Source organism: Belonocnema kinseyi, chromosome 10, assembly GCF_010883055.1.
Source record: "Belonocnema kinseyi isolate 2016_QV_RU_SX_M_011 chromosome 10, B_treatae_v1, whole genome shotgun sequence".
Classification (NCBI taxonomy): domain Eukaryota; kingdom Metazoa; phylum Arthropoda; class Insecta; order Hymenoptera; family Cynipidae; genus Belonocnema; species Belonocnema kinseyi.
In genome coordinates this window covers 34,125,159-34,144,715 of record NC_046666.1, presented here as the reverse complement: position 1 = coordinate 34,144,715, position 19,557 = coordinate 34,125,159, and the positions used below count along the sequence as shown (strand labels likewise).

Below are 19,557 nucleotides of genomic sequence, written 5' to 3'. Positions count from 1 at the left end.
CAGCGGCCACCATGAAAAATCTAAGATCCATAAGCCGTAACTAAGTATATAAATCCGTATAACCTAATAAACACAATTATATGTCCCGCAATTATATAAATAAATAATAAATAATTTTTCTGAATTGACCAAAATTATTAAAATAATGAAAAATTGATTATTGCCGCGATCAAAAGTAAATTCCCGGTTTCCCGGTCAGCAGATCTAAACATAATTATTAAAATAACTAAGTTTAGATCTACTGTAATTTAATATCACATTTCTGAAACAGAGAAACTCAAATTCATCTCAGAAACTTACCTTCATATTGGGAGCTTGAATGCGCTGGATCGCATTCTGGACCTCATTAATAGATTTATTTAATTTATCAGACGTCTTTTTGTACGCATCTTCGTCAATATCTTTCAGGCGATCGGAAAGAGATGAATAATCAATTGTGATTCGACTTTCCCGCTCGAATTGTTTCTGTGTAATCAAACTGACGTCGGTATTTGTGTCATTATTGTGATTGTTATCGGCTACAATATCTTCCATGTTGCCGTGAAGCATCGGAATCGCAATGTCCTCCAGCTAGGATTAAAATTTAAAAAAACATTATAAAGAAATTTTCTATAATCAGATGAAAATTAACTATATAATAAATTTATTACAGGGTGGCTGCACAACTTAATTTTCTAAATTCCTCGATTTTTACTTGACTAATTTGTTTTTTTCCCTAACTATTTATAATAAAAATCCATAATTAAAATCCAAAATTACAATCTTCTAACATTTTAAATATATAATCTTTTATAAATGTAATGAAATATTTTTTAATTTAAATTTACAAATTTTTAATGTATTATTCTCAATAATTTACTACAAAAGGTAATATATTATTAACCACAAGTGACCAAAAGTGACTAATTTCTAACCCAAAAAGCGACGGATGTATTTTATTAAATGTTCTTTTAAATTTTAAAAAATTCGAATACATTGAAAAATTTTTTTTTTTTAAATTCCAGTGATTTCCGTAAAATTGGAGTGAATTTAAAGCAATTTCAGGAAATGCGAAGAACTCGGTTAAATTCATAACAATTCAAGCTAACTAAAAGAAAATCGAATAAATTGAAAACAATTAAAAAATATGAAAGAATTCATTGAATTCAGAAAGTCGGAAATGAGCTTAGAAAACATCAAGGGAATTCATAAGAATTTGATACAATTTTTAATAATTCAAGCTTCAAGGTGAGTTTAAAATACATGATCAAGAATTTAAAAAAAAAAATTAAAAAGAATTTAGGATACAATATTATAAAATCCCGTAAAATTAATATATGAAATCTGACGATAATTCTTGAAATCCTGAAAAATTTATTAAAATACTTTGAGAGCTTTAAAAATACGTTCAAATCAATGAAATCCTCAACAATCTTTGGAATTTTTTAATATAGCTCTAGGAGTAATTCTTAAATTATCCTAAAAATCGCTTGAAATATTTTAGAATGCCCTAAAATATTTTTAGTCCTTTGAAATCCAATTGAATAACAGAAATAAATTAAAACTTCTTTGGAATATTTTTAAAATACCCTGAAATATTTCAAGTGCTTTGAAATTTTTTTAATCCATTAAAATTATTAAAATCCTTGGAAATGCCTCAAAAAATTTTTATTCTCCTGAAAATGTCTTGGAATCTTTTAAAATATCCTCAAATATTTCAGATCCTTTTAAATCCCATTGAATTACTGAAATTAATTAGAAATTCCTTGGAATGTTTTTAAAATACCCTAAAATATTTCAAACCTTTTGTAATTTCTTCAAACTTTTTAAAGCTTTTAAAAATTACTTAAAATTTTTTTGAATACCCTAAAACACTTCAAATATTTTGAAATCTTTTGAAATCACTTTAAATGATTAAAATCCTTAGAAATCCCTTGAAATATTTTAATTCTCCTGAAAATATCTTGGAATCTTTTGAAATACCCTGCAATATTTTCAGTCCTCTAAAAGCCCATTGAATTACTCTGAAATAAAGAAAAAAGTCCTTGAAATGTTTTTAAAATATCCTAAAATATTTAAAACCTTTTTTAATTCCCTGAAACTTTTTAAAGCTCTTAAAAATTACTTAAAATTTCTTGAATTATCTATCCTAAAATATTTCAAATGCTGGGAAATCTTTTGAAATCACTTTAAATGATTAAAATCCTTAGAAATAACCTTGAAATATTTTAATTCTCCTGAAAATATCTTGGAATCTTTTAAAATACCCTGCAATATTTTCAGTCCTCTAAAAGCCCATTGAATTACTCTGAAATAAAGAAAAAAGTCCTTGAAATGTTTTTAAAATATCCTAAAATATTTAAAACCTTTTTTAATTCTTTGAAATCCCTTGAACTAACTTGATTCTCTTGACAATGTATTTGAATCTTTAAAAATACCCTAAAATATTTTGAGTGCTTTCAGATCCCATTTAACTTCTGAAATAAATTTAAAATTCCTTGGAATATTTTTAAAATATCCTAAAATATTTAAAACTTTTTTTAATTCCCTGAAATTTTCAAAGCTCTTAAAAATGATTTAAAATTTCTTGAATTATCTATACTAAAATATTTCAAATGTTTGGAAATCTTTTGAAATCACTTAAAATTATTAAAATCCTTAGAAATCCCTTGAAATATTTTGATTCTCCTGAAAATGTCCTGGAATCTTTTAAGATACCCTAGAATTTTTGTAGTCTATTGAAATCTCATTGAATTACTGAAATAAATGAAATTTAATTTGAATATTTTTTAAATACCCTAAAATATTACAAATACTTTGAAATCTTTTGAAATCTCGAGAAGATTTTTTTAACTTTTAAAACTGCCTAAAAACTTTAAAAATATTCTAAAATATTTCGGATTCTTTGAAATCCCATTAATTTAATTTACTCAATTCAAAAATCATTGGAATAAAAAAAACCCTTAAATATTTCAAACCCTATAAAATATTTTAATGTCCCCTGCAATTTTTTGAAATTCTTGAAGATTCCTTGAAAATTTTATACAATTAGCTAAAATTCTAAAACCTTATACATTCTATAAAAATATTCTATATCATCAAAAAGTTTACTAAATTCTTTAAAACTTTTGAAATACTCTACAATACTTTCGATCTTTTGAAAAGCCTTTAAGTTATTGAAATAAATGCGAAATTCCCTAAAATATTTCAAATCCTTTGGAATCATTAAAAATTTTTAAGCCCTTGCAAATTCCTTGAATCAAAAAAAGAAATAAATAAAATAACCTAAAATTTTTTAAATCCTTTAAAATCTCATTAAATTACAGAAATTAATTGAAAATTCCTTGTGCCTTTAAAAAAAAAACCTTCAATATTTCAAATTCTTTCAAATATTTTGAAATCCTTGATCAGTTTTTGAGCTCTCAAAATATCCCTATAGTCAAAAAAAAGCTCAAATATTTCAGATCTTTTGAAAGTCTGGGATAATTTCTAAAAGCTCATGAAAATTATTTGGAATGTTTAAAAATACTTTAAACTCTTTTAAGTACTTCTAAATTGTTGAAAACAATTGAAAATTCCTTGGAATCGTTTAAAACGAACCTAAGATCTGTAAGATCTATTGGTATAACTTGAAGTGATTGCAATCCTTAAAAAAGATCTGAAGAAATTTTAAATCCTGAAAAATATTTGTAAATGCCCTGAAGTTTTTTAAAGCTCTTGAACAATCCTTGCAAATTAAAAAAATATTCTAAAATCTTTAAAATACCTTCCAAATATTGAAGTCAATTAAAAATTACTTGGATTCTTTTCAAATATTCTAAAATAGTTTTAATCCTTTGAAATCACTTGTACCTTTTTAAGCTCTTTAAAATGTCTAGAATTCATACAAAACTTAAAATTTGGTAAATCCTTTGAAATTCCATTTAATTACTGAAATCAATTGAAAGCTCCTTGTGCTCGTTTAAAATACCCTACAATATTTCAAATTCTTTCAAATATTTTGAAATCTTTTAAAATTTTTTTAGTTCTCAAAAAGTTTTTGGAGTTTAAAAAAAAAACCTAAAATATTTCAAAACTTTTGAAACTTCTTGATACTTTTTAAAGCACTTTAAAATTAATTTGAATTTTTAATAATACTTTCAATTCTTTTAAACTCTTTGAAATCCCTTAAAATTATTACAATCAATTGAAAATTTCTTGGGATATTTTTAAAATTACATTAAATCTTTAAGCTCTATTGGAATATATGTAACTTTAAATTATTGAAACCATTAAAAAATACCTGGAAATATTTCGAATCCTGTAAAATATTTTAAAATCCCCTGAATTTTTTTAATGCTCTTAAATAATTCTTGAAATATAAAAAATATCCTAAAATCTTTAAAATTCTTTGAACTCTATTAAAATATGATAAAATACAGTAAAATCTGATGGTATTTTCTGAAATTCTGGATAATTTATTAAAATACCTTCAGAGCTTTTAAAATTTCTTAAAATCATTGAAATCCTCGGAAATCTTATGAAGTACTTTAAAAAATTCTTTCAAATTCCTTCAAATTATTGAAATCTATTACAAATTTCTTGGAATAATTTTAAATACCCTAAAAAATCTGAAAAGAATTGAAGAAAATTAAGAAATAGGTCACTATTTTCACTTTTCATTCCAAAAAAAGTACCTTTAGTGACTTAAACTTAAGAAAGTGGCCACGTGGCAGTCCTGATTATTTTTGACAGTTACTTACAAGTGCTTCTCATAGAAATTCCCTGATTTTTACCATTTTTTTTTCTTTAAAATCCCCGACTTTTTCCTGATTTCAAAGATTTCCCTAACCTGCGGCCAGCCTGTATTAGCATCATCGTGTTTAATTAAGAATTATTATTTGAACCTTGCTATGTAACAAAATATTGTGGCGTTCAAATTTCTTCTGTTCAATTTTAGTCTCCACTGAAGTAAGTTGCTTTTGTGCAGCTTGAATTTCTTTAGCGATTGCTGCTACTTCTTTTCGACTCTTTGCAAGTTCTTCCTCTTTCGCATCAATTTCCATCTTCTTCGCATTACGCTTCGACTTTAATTTATCAATTTGAGTCTCGTCATTTTCCATCTCTGCCCTTTGATTTGCTTCAGTTTGTTTTGCTGATTCTAATTTGTCTTCCGCATCGTGCACTGCGCGTTCCCACCTCAAAACATTACCTAAAATCGTTTATAATTGGTGAATTTTTTGCTTAGGGGACCGTGCATAAATTATATAGTATTTCGGGGAAGGGGAGGGGGCTATGACTTTTCTGTGCTATCTTACACAGGGTGTCTAGCGATTCTTGGGAAAAAAATTCAAGAACTTTTCCAGGTTTTCCAGATCAAGAAATAAAAATTTTCCAGGTCTCCTTTTTTTACATAAAATAATGAAATAAACGTTTCTCATACATGTAGAAAATGAGTCATTTCATTTTTTATTGGCCAACAATTTCTAAAGAAAGACGAATCGTGAATAAACAAATTCTTAATTTTTTGCGAACATGAGTCGTCTTTTTGGAATCTTTAGGAATGTTTTCAAATCTTTGTAATGTCTTTGAAATCATTGAAATCTTTGTGAAGAATTACAAGTCTTAGTGAAAGCTTGAAATTTTTGTGAAATCTGTGAGAAATCTTTTGGCATTTTTCAAAGCTTTTGTAAAATCTTTAAAATTCTTGAAATCTTTATAATCTTTGTGAACTATTTCTTTAATCTTTGTTTGCGAAATCTTTTTGGTTTGTTTAAAATCATTGAAGTCTTTTCAAATCTTCTCAAATGTGTTGAAACCTTTTGAAATCGCTTGAAATCTTTGAAATGTTTTGAAATTCTTGAAATCTTTTGAAATCCTTATGAATTCTTTAAAAAAATCGTGAAATCTTCTCTAAGTCTTTTGTATTCGTTTGAAATCACTGGAATATTTGAAATATTTGTGAAGTCTCTATGAAATTTGTTGTGATCGTTTAAAATCACTGGAATATTTGAACTCTTTGTTAAACCTTTTGAAATCTCATAAAAAATTTGGATATCGTGTAAAATATTTGAAATGTTTTTAAATCTTTGAAATACTTTTGAAATGATTCTTTAATCTTTGTTCGTGAAATCTTTTCTGTTCATTTGAAATTGTTAAAATCTTTTCAAATCTTCTCAAATTTGTTGAAACCTTTTGTAATCATTAAAAATCTTTTAAATGTTTTGAGATCTTTGAAATCTGGTGTACTGTACCCTTGTTGGAATCTTTGAAATTATTGAAATGTTTTGAAATCCTTAAGAATCGTTTAAAATCTTTTATAATCGCTTAAAATCTTGTCAAACATTTTTTAATCGTTTAAAATCTTTGAACTGGTTTGAAATCCTTGAAATCTGGTGTACTGCACTCTTGTTAAAGTCTTTGAAATTCTTGTATTGTTTTGAAATCTTTATGGATGTTTTATCAAATCTTTGAAATTTTTGTGAAATCTTTTGACATCTCCTAAAAAATTATGAAGTTATTTTAAATCTTTGACATGTTTTGAAATCTTAAAAATCTTTTGAAAGTTTTAAAATCTTTGTGCAATGTTCGAAATCTTTTAAATCTTTGTGAAATCTTTTGAAATCTTTGTCAATTCGTTGAAATTATTTTTGTGAAACCTTTTTAATCTAGTGCGCACGCCTTTTTAAATGCTTGAAATTCTTGAAATCTTTATGAAAGATTTCGAAATGTTTATAAAATCTTTCTTGAATCTTTATTTGGAAAATCTTGTGTATTCGTTGAAAACATTGAACTATTTAAAATATTTTGAAATCTTCTCAAATGTTTTAAAACCTCTTGAAATCGTTTCAAATTTTGGAAATCTTTGAAACCTGGTGTACTGTACCCTTTTCCAAATCTTTGAAATCCTTTAAATCTTTAAAGTTTTAAAATCTTTGTAAAATTGGTGTGAAATCTTTATTGAAATCTGGCTTGCGCGACTATTTTAAATCGTTAACATCCGTGAAATCTTTATGAAATGTTAAAGATATTTGAAATATTTTGAAATGTTTGAAATATTTTGAAATCTTTAGAAGTATTTTGTAACCTTTTGAAATATATTGTTCACTCAAAGACCGAGTGGTTAACCCCTCGAATAATCCGTTGTATGGCCATGGCTTATTCTAATTCTGAAACTGAATTGACATCGAAAATTTAAACTAATCATTTTTATAATTTCTAAGTTGAACACCTCAACAAAAAATGCCTTTAAATATCTTTATTCTGTAATAAACAAAATATAAATTATATATTGAATACAAAAATTTTCAGCAGCAAGATTTTTTCCAAACGAGATGTTTCTTTTATAATAGGCTAAAAGATTTAAATTACTCTTCGCATTTTGATAAAATTACTATTTTAAAAGAAGAAAAAAAAGAATAATTAAAATTCAAGGTTTTCGTGAAAAAAATCAAGATTTCCCAGTTTTCAAGGTCACTAGACAACCTGTTACATGGAGCAGTTTTTTCCGAGCTCGCAAACATTTTTCACGATCAATGAAATTAAAAAATTAAGAACACTGTTTGTAAAAAGTTTAAAAATCCTGAAGAAGCTTCAAAATTTGATTTCGAAATCTTGAAACATCTACATTTTACACGTTGTTTTACATTTATTAAAAGTTTTAATAATTTTTGAAATTTTTCCGGAACTTTAAAACATCATTTTAAATTATTTGAATCCTTCCTAAATTTGTTTTTAAATCCTGCGAGATAAAAAATATTTCCTTACAATTTTCCGAGTTCATTTTTGGCAATTTTGGAAATATTTTTAAATATTCTCTTTAAATTAATTTTGGAAAATAAAAAGTTATTTACAATTTTCTTAGGAATCTTAACCCTTAGCTTGCACACCTCAAAATAATTACATAGCTTGCACATGGGGTATTCCGGACCCCAGCGTGAAAAAACGTTTATATCTTTTTTGTTTTTAAACATTTTCATGCGAACATTTTTGTGTAGGTTCCTTGAAATCTTTTCTAAGCATTCTTACAGTTTTACAATGTTAAATCATTGTTTAAATATTAAAAAAAAACAATGCAATGCTAGCGGGAAACTTTGAAAAATCTTTGTTCAAAAATGCCCTGGGGTATTTTGGACCCCGTGTGCAAGCTAAGGGTTAAGAAAATATTTTTTATTCTTTTAAAGCCTTTCATAATATCTTAAAAAGCTTATACATTTTTTGTTCGAAATATGAAAAAATCTATACATAATTTGTTTTAAATGAGGCCGTGGACTATTTGCACCGAAATTACGGTACGTATAATTGGATTTTGTCAGTATACTTAGACACTTCGTTTAAATTATTTGAAATAATTTCAAAGTTTAAATTAATTTTTAATCTTTTCAGACCTTCTAAATATCTCTTCAATTTACGAGAATTTTTTTCTATGAATTATAGGTGTTCAATATTTATTATACATCAAAATTCAACAGATTTACTTGTAAATTCAATTTTTCAAATAGAACAATTTAAATTGTAACGTTTAAAGTTGAGTTTTTTCTTTAGCTTTAAATATTTGGTTTATAATTACTGATTTTACATGAACAATACAATATTTCTAAATATTAAGCGATTGATATTTTTCTAAAAGAAAATTCAAATCTTAAACTAAAACTATATTTTAAATTTAATGAAAGCCTTTAAGTTGTCAATATATTATTTTGGAGTTATTTTAAAATTAAAAAAAGTTTATACATTTTCAATCTTGCGTTTAAATTTGATAAATTACTACGAGTTTCAAATTAAAACAGTTTAATTTTTAACGTTAATTCACTTGTTAAGCCTTAATATTAAATATCATAATAATTTTTAGTCGTATTTGATCAACAAAAAAGTTTTTTAAGCCAAAATGGTCGATTTCAAACGCTTCTAATTTTTAAATCTTAAAATTCCTTAAATGAAAAATGCACGCTTAAAAATTAAAAACTTAAAATGGAAGATTTTTAAAGTGAAAGATTTTCGAATCACGCTTTCAAAATCAATTCAATTAAAAAGATGAAAATTCAAATTAATTTAATTTTTAAACACGGTTGAAATAAAAGATATACAGTTTTTTTTTAATTTGTAAAATTTAAGCCTGTTGGAAGGGGGGGGGGGGGCTGGTCAAACCATTTTTTACTTAAGATTTATCAAGTTTACAATATTGCCTAGTAATGTTAGTATTAATTTTAAATGTAAAAATTATAAATTCACAAAATAATAATAAATGAATAAATAAATAAGGGGATAATTGACAAATGACGTAAAGTATTATTGTGAAAATAACAGTAACTAATAAATGAAATTTTAAGGTTTAAGGTTTTAAGTTTGAAAGTTCATTCTTCTGAGTAGAAAATTCAAGATAAAAAAAATTACTTTTTAGCTTGGAAATTCAAAGATTTGATTGAAATTTTTTATTTTTTTTTAAGAACTTACCTATTTTGTTCGAAATTTTTCTTTTTGGTTAAAAAAATCACGTCTTTTTGCAGAAATTTTATGATATGGTTAAAATTGCATCTGCTTGATTACAAATTAATCTCGTTCGGTTTTAAATAAATTTTGTTGTTGAAAATTTACATTGTCGGGTTGAAAATTCAACTGTTTTACAGAAAATTTGTATTTTTGCCTCGAAAATTCAACAATTCGATACGAACATCAACAACCTGGTAGAAAATTCAACTATTCAGTCGCAAGTTTAATACACTTAAAAATTCATTTTTTTAATTTGATAATTCATTATTTCAGTAAAAAAAGTCATTTCATTGGTTCGAAAATAGTTTTTGTAGCTGAAAATTTAACTTTTCGAATTTTCTTTGATTATTTTAAAATCGAACTATATGGTTGAAAATCGATGTAATTTGCAAAATTTATTTGTTTTCCTTCGTTAAATTCAACCATTATTTATCCATAATAAAAATATTTGATCTTATTATTTAATATTTAATTTTATTTAATATTTTAATCTTTTCAGATTGAAATCTCAACTCCTTGGTTGAAAATCCAACTACTTCATAAAAATTCTTTTGTTGCAGGCTAGAAATTGTAATTCAAATTCTATTTTTGGTGAAAAAATAAATTTAAAAAGTAATTAAATTAATTATTTAGCTAAATTCATCTATTTGGTTAAAATTCCATTGTTTAGTTGAAAATAAACTTTTTAGTTACAAATTCACATTTTCGAGTGTATAGTCAACTATTTTCTGGAAAAATCGTCTTTTTGAATTGAAAATTACACAAGTGGATAGAAAATGCAACTATTTCGTTAAAAATTCAAACTTACTTGTAGAAAATTAGTTTTTAATTAAAATTCAACTATTTCATTTTTTTCTTGAAAATGTCTCTTTTTCACTTCAAAATTTAGCTATTTTGTTGGAGATTTATGTGATTTGATTAAAAATGGAACTGCTTTTATGTATTTTTTTTTAGTTGCAGATTAATAATTTTACATGAAAATTCATATTTTTGGTTAAAAAGTCGTCTTTTTGGTTTAAAAATTCTCCTCTTTTTGTCGAAATTTCATCTTCTTTGGTTAAAAATGCATCTGTTTGCTTAAAAATTAATCTCGTTCGGTTGTCAATAAACTTTTTGGTTGAAAATTTAAATTTTTGGGTTGAAAATTTGTATTTTTGGCTCGAACATTCAAGAGTTCGATACAAACATCAACAACTTGATAGAGAATTTAACTATTTGGTCGAAAGTTGAACACATTTAAAAATTCACTTTATTAGTTGATAATTCATCATTTTAGTACAAAAAAATAATTTCATTGGTTCAAAAATCCTTTTTTTAGATGAAAATTTAACTTTTCCGCTTTGGGTTGATTAGTTGAATATATTACTATTTGGTTGAAAATTGATGCAATTTGTTGGTAAAATTCAACTATTTTTCTTCGTTAAATTCAACCTTTATTTATCTAAAATAAAAATATTTGTTGGTTGACAGATCAACTATTACCTTTTTTGAAATGTCATTTTTTTAGATTAAAAAATCTACTCCTTGGTTAAAAATTAAAATACTTTCTTAAAAATTAATTCTTTTGCTGCAGACTAAAAATTGTAATTGAAAATTTATATTTTTTGTTAAAAAATTAATTTGAAAAGTAATTAAATTAATTATTTAGCTAAATTCATCTCTTTAATTAAAATTGCATTTTTTAGTTGAAAAAGAACTGTTTTCTGGAAAAATCGTCTTTGTTTATTGAAAATTCCACAATTTGGTAGAAAATGCAACTATTTCGTTAAAAATTCAACCTTATTTGTAGAAAATTAGTTTTTACATTAATTAAAATTCAACTATTTCATTTTTTTGTTGAAAATGTATCTTTTTTACTTGAAAATTTAGCTAATATATTGGAAATTGATGTGATTTGATTAAAAATGGAACTACTTTCATGCATTTTTTTTTTTCGTTGCGGATTCATAATTTTACATGAAAATTCATATTTTTGGTTGAAAAGTCGTCTTTTTGGTTTAGAAATTTTACGATTTTGTATAAAAGAAAATATTGAAGAAAATATCCAAGAAAATTAATTAAAATTTTTTTATATAAAAATTAAACAATTCTCCCATGGGTAAAAAATTACTATTTTTCAGTTAAAAAATTCAACTATTCAGTTAAAAATTTATTTATTTCGTAAAAAATTCTCCTGGGTTGAAAATTCATCTCTTTGGATGAAAATAACTATTTGGTTGAAAATGAATTTTTTGGTAGAAACCCTGTCTTTTTGGCTAGAAATTTCAAGATTTTGGGGGCGAAATTCTTATTCTTTAGTGACTGAAAAAATGCCTTGGTAGCGAATTAAACTATTTGGTCAAGAGATGAATCTCCATGTGAAAAATTAAATTGTTTAGTTGAAAATTATTTTTTCCGTTGAAAATTTAAATAATCCATTTTTGGTTAAAAATTTAAGTATTTGGTAGGAAATTTATGAAATTTGTTGTAAAGTTGGTCTTTTTTCTTAGAAAAATAATTTTTATGAGTGAAAATTTAACTATTTGGTAAAAAATTGTATGCATGTATTAAAATTTTTTTTTTCATTACAGATTCATAATTTTAGTTTGAAAATTCCACAATTTGGTAAGAAATTCACTTATTTGTAGAAAATACAACATTTTTGTAGAAAATTAGTTATTCTTTTAATTACAATTAATTTTTTTTAATCATATTAAACTATTGCATTCTAGTATCTATCTTTTCTAGTAGCTATATGGTTCAAACTTTATGTATTTTGTTGAAAATGTAACTAATTGGTTAAAAATGCATGTATTTTAAAGAGAATTCGTATTTTTTGGTAGAAATTTAATCTTCAGGGCTCAAAATTAATCTTTTTAGTTTAAAATTCAACTATATAGTGAAAAAATAACCTTTTTATCGAAAGCTTGTCTTTCTGGCTTCAAATTTAAGAGTTTCGATTTTTTTTTCTTTTGATTGACTGAAAAATATTTTTGGGTAGAAAGTTCAACCTTTATTAAAAATTCGTCTTTTTGATTTGAAAATGAATCTCTTGGTTGAAATTTAATACTTCCTCGTTCAAAATGCAACTGTTTGGTAAAAAAATTAATCAGTTTTGGTTAATAATTCAAATATTTTGTCGAAAATTAGTGTCTTTTGATTCAATTCAACTGTTATTATTTCAAAACGAAACTTTCTTCTTCGGAAAAATATCGTCTATTACATTTTCTATTGAGAATTCGGCTGTTAAAATATAAATAAAGCTTTAAATTTTATAATTTTTATTTCAACTCACTTTCTGTGTCACGCTGCTTTTCGAAATCCAACTGATTGTGGATACGATTACACTGATTTTCGAATTCCATTCTCTTCTTTGCTCTTTCTTGCTGCGATCTAAAACAAAAAGGGATTAGTCAATAATTTTCGTAAATTTATCATCTGTATTTGTGATTCCTAGGAATTTTATTTACCTCAACTCTCTCTCTTCGTATTGTCGGATATCTGAAACCCCGATCGATTCACAGAAGCTGGCAAATACATCATCCTCGACGTTGTTCATCTTCTCTTTGATGTCTTCAATCTTCTTATCTCTTTCTTCCATTGTTTTTTCGATCGCTGCAATTTTTGGCTGAATCCAAATAATATTAAATATTTTAATTCCCTTGACTTACAAAAAAAGGAAATTGTGATTCATTGAATTCTTACCCCAAACTTGTTCAATTCCTTCTCGAGCACACTCAATTCAGCATCTAATTCCGCAATTTGCTTTTTCTGAAAAAGACAAATTTTGGATTCGACAGGATGTCTACTAATTTTTTCCACCAACTTTTCGAAAATTTCCTTACTAAAAACACGAATAAAACGCATTGAAACTTAGATTTTCCTGCGTGTAATTTTATGTACTGTAATAACTTTTTATATTTAAACAAAATAATAATATTGTAATTTGTGTTGTCGAATATAAATGAACATATTTAGATTACAATAGCTAATTTCTTAATTATCTGCGTACATACGATTAACAAGACAGTTGTTATTTCTTATAAACGTATACTCGTTTAACTAGTTTTATTATTCTAATTGATAAATAATTCTTATACATAATATTTAATATATTTAGTATTAGAAATTAATTAATGGTTAATTAATTATTGAAGAGTAATTACAAAAAACGTTTTGTAATCTTTTATTGTGACAGTTTGATTATAATTACATGTGCTTACAAATAGTTACTTTGAAATTCCGTAAATATTAAAATAAATACTTTGTGTCATAGTTCTCTGTAATAAGTCTTCAATAATTAATCTCTAATAACAAAGAAATTCAAAACTATAAAACGCTTCTAAATTTTCTTACAGAATTTTCAAACATCGTCATTGTGTTTATAATTTTTCGAAATCTTTTCAAATTTTAAATTATTTTTACTAAAAGAGACGAATTTTTTTTACGAAATAGTATAATTTTTTAACCCGAAAATATAAATTTTCAACAGATAGGTTAAATTTTCAACGAATTAGATGAATTTTCTACCAAGAAGGTTAATTTTGTACAAAAATGAGGAATTTCATACGAAAGTTAAATTCATAAAAATAGATGAATTTGCAACGAAATATATATTTGAATATTTAAGCATGCAGTTGAACTTTCAATAAAAAAATATCAATTTTCTACCAAGTAATTGACTTTTTTATCGAAAAGATGCATTTTCAACCAAGACAATTAATTTTCTAAGAAGAAAGACGAATTGAAAAAAAAAATTTCAACTAAAAACTTTCTACGAAAAGCAGAGTTTTCAATTATCTTTTAAACTGACTCGAATTATTTATCGACATTCTTAGAAATATTTTGAAATTTTCATTAAGAATTACTTTTTCAAAGCGAAAAATCATTTAGTAATTTTCCAGGAATCTTGAGAAACATGTTTTCCTTTCTTGAAACCTTTCAAATTCTTAAAACATAAATTTTGTTTAAAATAAAAAAATATATGTTTAAATTACTTTTAAATCTTTTAAAAACTTCTAGATATCTTTTTAAATTATAGGAATTTTTACAGATTTAAAATAATAAATTCTACATAATTAATTAGAAACATTGACTAAAAATCTTCTGGATTGTTCTTTGACAATTTAGGAAATCTTTCGAAATGTTTGTAAAAGTTCTCTTCAGACTATTAAAAAAAAAAACATTAAAAATTTTCTCAGAAATCTTAAATAATTTTTTTTTATCCTCTTGGAACCTGGGACAAATTTTCAACAAAAAATTGAATTTTCAACAAAATAGTTGGATTTCTAAACAAATAATCGAATTTTTAAATAAAAAATATTAAACTTCAACAAAAAACTGTTGTATTTTTAATCAAATAGTACAATTTTCAAGCTAAAAAGTCAAAATCGTTCGAAAAACGTTGATTTTTAAACCCAAAAAGATATATATTCAACCAAAAATGTAATAGACTTTCAGTTGAAAAATTATAATTTAAAAAAAAAACAAGTCTAAATAAATAAAGTCTAATAAAAAAAGAATTTGAAAAAATTACTGTTGAATTCAAACGAAAAAGACTCCTTTTCGACTAAATACTTAAATCCTAAAACAAAACAATTTTCAAACAATTGCATTTGTAACAAAAAAAGTGAAATTTCTACCAAGAGAAGAGTTTTCAATCATCTTTTAAACTGACTCGAATTATTCAACAAAAATTTAAATAAATAAAAAATGCCTTCAAAGTTCCCAGATTTTCTTCGACATTCTTAGAAATATTTTGAAATTTTATTTAAGAATTACTTTTTCAAAGCAAAACATCATTTAATAATTTTTCAGGAATCTTGAGAAACAAATTACAAATTTAAAAAAATACTATATAATTATTTAGAAACATTGATTAAAAATATTCTGGATTGTTCTTTGACAATTTTGGAAATCTTTTGAAATGCTTGTAAAAATTCTCTTTATACTATTACAAAAATCATTAAAAATTTTCCCAGAAATCTTAATCAAATTTTTTATTATCTTGAAACCTTGGACAAATTTTCAACTAAACAGTTGAATTTTTAACAAAATAGTTGGAATTCAAACCAAATAATCGGATTTTTAAACAAAAAAGATTAAACTTCAACCAACAACTGTTGTATTTTTAAGCAAATAGTCCAATTTTCAAGCTAAAAATTCAAAATTGTTCGAAAACCGTTGATTCTTAAACCCAAAAAGATATATTTTTAACAAAAAAGTTAATTTTGAATAAAACCAGATGAATTTTCAACCAAAACAAAATTTATTTGTAATCGAACTGCTGCATTTACAACTAAATAGTTGAACTTTAAAGCAAAGAAGAGCGATTTTCAACAAAATAGTCGGACTTCTAAACAAAAAGTTGAATTTTCAACCTAAAAATATGAATTTTTCACCGAATGGTCGAATTTTTCTTTCAAAACATTAAAATTTACCCAATGAAATTTTCAACGCAATAGTTTAATTTTTAACCAAACAGTTCAATTTTCAATAAAATAATGAATTTTTCAATAAAATAGTTGAATTTTCAACCTACAAACATGAATTCTCAACAATAAAATTTAAATGAAAAAAAAAAACAATTTTTAACAACCAAAGATGTTTCAGCCAAGAAGAAAAAATTGATCCAAATTGTTAAACATTCAAGCCAAAAGACTAACTTTTTGTAAAACAGTCGAACTTTCAACATGAAAATATAAATTGTCAATAAAAAAAGTTAAGTTTAAAATAAAGAGATGAATTTTAGTATCAAGAAATGCAATTTTTATCAAATAAAGATTGTTTAGCTAGAAAAGAAAAAAATTTCACACAAATTGTTGAACATTCAAGCCAAAAAACTAATTTTTTGTATTGTTAGGTGAAAAAGATGTGATTTCTACTAAAATAGATAAATTTGTAAAGACACATTTTTCAAACAAAAAATAGTCGAATTTTCATTAATTTTAATGAAATTGTTGAATCTTCAAAAAAATAATAAAATTTGCAAATAAAAATATAATCGAGACGAAGAAGAAACTGAAAAATCTTAATCTTGTAATCTTTTTAACATCGAATATTTTGTAAATGTAATAAACAAGTTTCAAATTAATATTAAAAATTTTTAATTGATTAAACTTGATAGTTATTCTCTAACTTTCGCTGACTAATAAAATTGCCTGGCATCCGCTATCACAAAATTTATTTGCATTGAGTGATTTTCATAGGACAAAAAAATCGATATTCCGATATTTATTTAATTTAAACATAATTTTAAAGAACCTTAAAGATACTTGTTTTATGAATTATATTGTAAATAAAAACAAAAGTAAATCTCAATTTACCAATATAAAGGTTTTAAAAGCAGATGTAATTATTATTTCGACATACAAAATATTTTTAACTGCTTGAATTAAATATTTGTTATTAGATTCCTTAAATTGAAATTCTAATTTAGAGCCTGCTTCTTCATGTCACTTTTTATTCTTTTTTTTTACTTATTGTAATAAATATACATATAAAAAAAGGTTTTATGTACTGAAATACTTTCGAAAAAAAATGTAATTAAATAATTCCAACTTTTCCATTTTTATCGCATAACAGTATTATTTAAATATTATTTAAATTTTATTTAAAAGTAAAAAAAAAGATACTTACGGTGCTGAGCAAGTCGCTTTTATTGTATTTTAAACGTGTCTCCAATCCTCGGATTTGGGACTCAATTGTGCTCAATTCGGATTCCTTCCGAGATTTTTTCAACATCTCTCGCAATTCCTCTGTTAATTTTTCCTAAAGAAAAATGTTATAATATCACTAAAGCTTTTCGAGTTACTCATTAAAGAAAATACATCAGTCCGTTTTTGACAAAAATAGTTACCTTTTGAGATTTCAGTTGCGACATTTGTTTTTCGTCCCACCTTTTGGCCTTCTTGGCCAAATCCAAACTACCACCGGAAATAATTCCAGCCTTCTGATAAAACGTTCCATCGAGGGCGACACACTGAAAAAATAAATAATATTTTTTTTTTTTTTAAAAAAAGAAACAAAAAAAATAGATAACATTTTTTGTAACTTACATCATATCTCGCTTTTTTTTCCATTTCGTAGGCGACTTTGTTGGCATCTTCTGGTGTTTCACAAACGAGAGCGTTGTTCGTCGCAAAAAGAACAGCCCTGTCGATATCTTTTGGTGAGAAACGAAGCACGTCGTAAAGCAATTTCACATTCTTTGGCTCCTGGATATTTCTGCAAGGAAAATAATAAAAAAATAAAAACCTTTTCATACATTTTCCCATTTATTTTTTATTAAATCTCCTTAAATTATGTTATCAAATACGTTAGGCAATGAACATTTTTTATTCGATATTGTTTTTCAGGGACGCGACTCGTCCATTCTAAAAAACTCCCTTTAACACAACACAGCAACAAATGTAAAAATAAATGAATTTTCACATAAAATGATCAATCTTCAACTGGAATAGTGAAATTTTAAATCAAACAGATGAATTTTAAACTAACATTATGAATATTTAACTGAAATACTTTAATTTTTAACGAAAAAGATGAATTTTTATGCAATTAGACTAATTTTCAAACAAAAAGAATAATTTTTTCCAAAAAATACATCAATTTCAACGAAATAGTTGAATTTTGAACTTGAAAAACAAAATTCAACAGAAAATGGAATAGTTACGTTCTTAGTAAAAAAAAAAATTTTCATTTTAACTGGTGAATTTCCAACTAAAGTGATGAATTCTCAACTGGAATAGTTGAATTAAAAAAAATAGGGTTTTCAACTAAAACAATAAATCATCATCTGAAATTGTTTAATTTAAAAAAATATCATACTGAAAATTACAAATTTAAAAATAAATCTTAAAGAATTAAGTTATAAGTTTAGAAAATCAATGTTCAACCAAGAAACAATTTTGGAATATAAAAAACCATATTTCAAACAAAAATTTAAAATTAAAATTATGGATCTTCCATAAAACAATTAAATTTCAACAAAAAAGTTAATTTTTCAATCAAGTTAATTAATTAATAAATAGATTTGATAAGAATCAATTCAATCCTTTTTTCAACCGTGAATGTAAATAAGAGTAATAATTTTTTGTAGTTCTTACAGTCTTTATTAAATTAAAAGAATAAAAACGAAATTATTGAAATGTTCGTTTATTAATATTCTGACGTTTCGGTTATTATTTTGTGCCTTTTTCCAAAAACCTAAAAAAATAGTATATAAATGACGATCGTTTCTTACATGTAATTACAACAACAAAAATGTTTAAACAAATTTTTTTGTAATTACATGTAAGAAACGATCGTTATTTATATATTATTTATTCTCTGAAAAAGGCACGCAATGATGGCCGAAACGTCAGAATATTAATAAACGAACGTCTCAGTAATTTCGTTTTTATTCTTTAAATTTAATGAAGACCCAAGATCTACAAAAAAAAAGGTTCTTCAGGATGACCGTTTTAATCGAAGAAAAAAATTCCCAATCATTTCCCGGTTTATTCCGATTCGCAAACATTTTTTACGGCCAATGAAATTTAAAAAATCAATCTATATTCTAAACATTTTTCCATAAAAATTAAAGCATTTATTCCAAACTTTAATTCCAAACAAATTAAAGCATTCAAAGTGGACCACTTGAATTCCAAACTTTTTTTCTTTAAAAGCTGTAACATTTTATTTCAAAATCTTGAGAAATCTAGAATATCAGAGTGATTTTAAGAGATATTTCGAAGCTTTAAAAAGATTCGAATTAAATTTGGAATTTCAAATGATTTTAAATACAGCCGAATTTAAAATAAAATGTCGATTTTTGCAGATTTCAAACAAAAAATTTAGAATTTTTCAAACGAATTTTGAGACTTCAAAAGAATAAAAAAATTTCTTAAGATTCTTAGGAAAATTGAAAATGATTTTTCACTTTGCAAAATTATTGTAACAGAAGGTTTAACAAGATTTTAAGAGATTTCAAAAATTATCAAAGAACATGGAAGATTTTAAGGATTTTAAAAAAATGTGCAGGATTTTCAAAAATTGTAGGAAAATTTCGATTAATTTTAAAATATATTTAGAAGTTCTGAAAAAAATGTTAACACACTTCGTTTAAATACTTGAAATCTAAAGATTCAA

The 19,557-nt window shown here is 24.5% G+C and overlaps 1 protein-coding gene across 1 annotated transcript in view; it reads right to left on the bottom strand.

Moving 5' to 3' along the window:
• The window catches only part of LOC117181855 (structural maintenance of chromosomes protein 1A-like), a 45,382-nt gene that overhangs the window by 10,552 nt on the left and 15,273 nt on the right, over nt 1–19,557 (bottom strand). Inside the window, exons 5-12 of the mRNA XM_033374860.1 lie at nt 17,484–17,652; nt 17,285–17,407; nt 17,065–17,196; nt 13,132–13,197; nt 12,897–13,054; nt 12,722–12,819; nt 4,866–5,170; nt 301–570 (exon numbers count right to left, since the gene is read on the bottom strand). Coding sequence (XP_033230751.1) covers nt 301–570; nt 4,866–5,170; nt 12,722–12,819; nt 12,897–13,054; nt 13,132–13,197; nt 17,065–17,196; nt 17,285–17,407; nt 17,484–17,652 — 1,321 coding nt within the window. The remainder of the gene's footprint in view (nt 1–300; nt 571–4,865; nt 5,171–12,721; nt 12,820–12,896; nt 13,055–13,131; nt 13,198–17,064; nt 17,197–17,284; nt 17,408–17,483; nt 17,653–19,557) is intronic.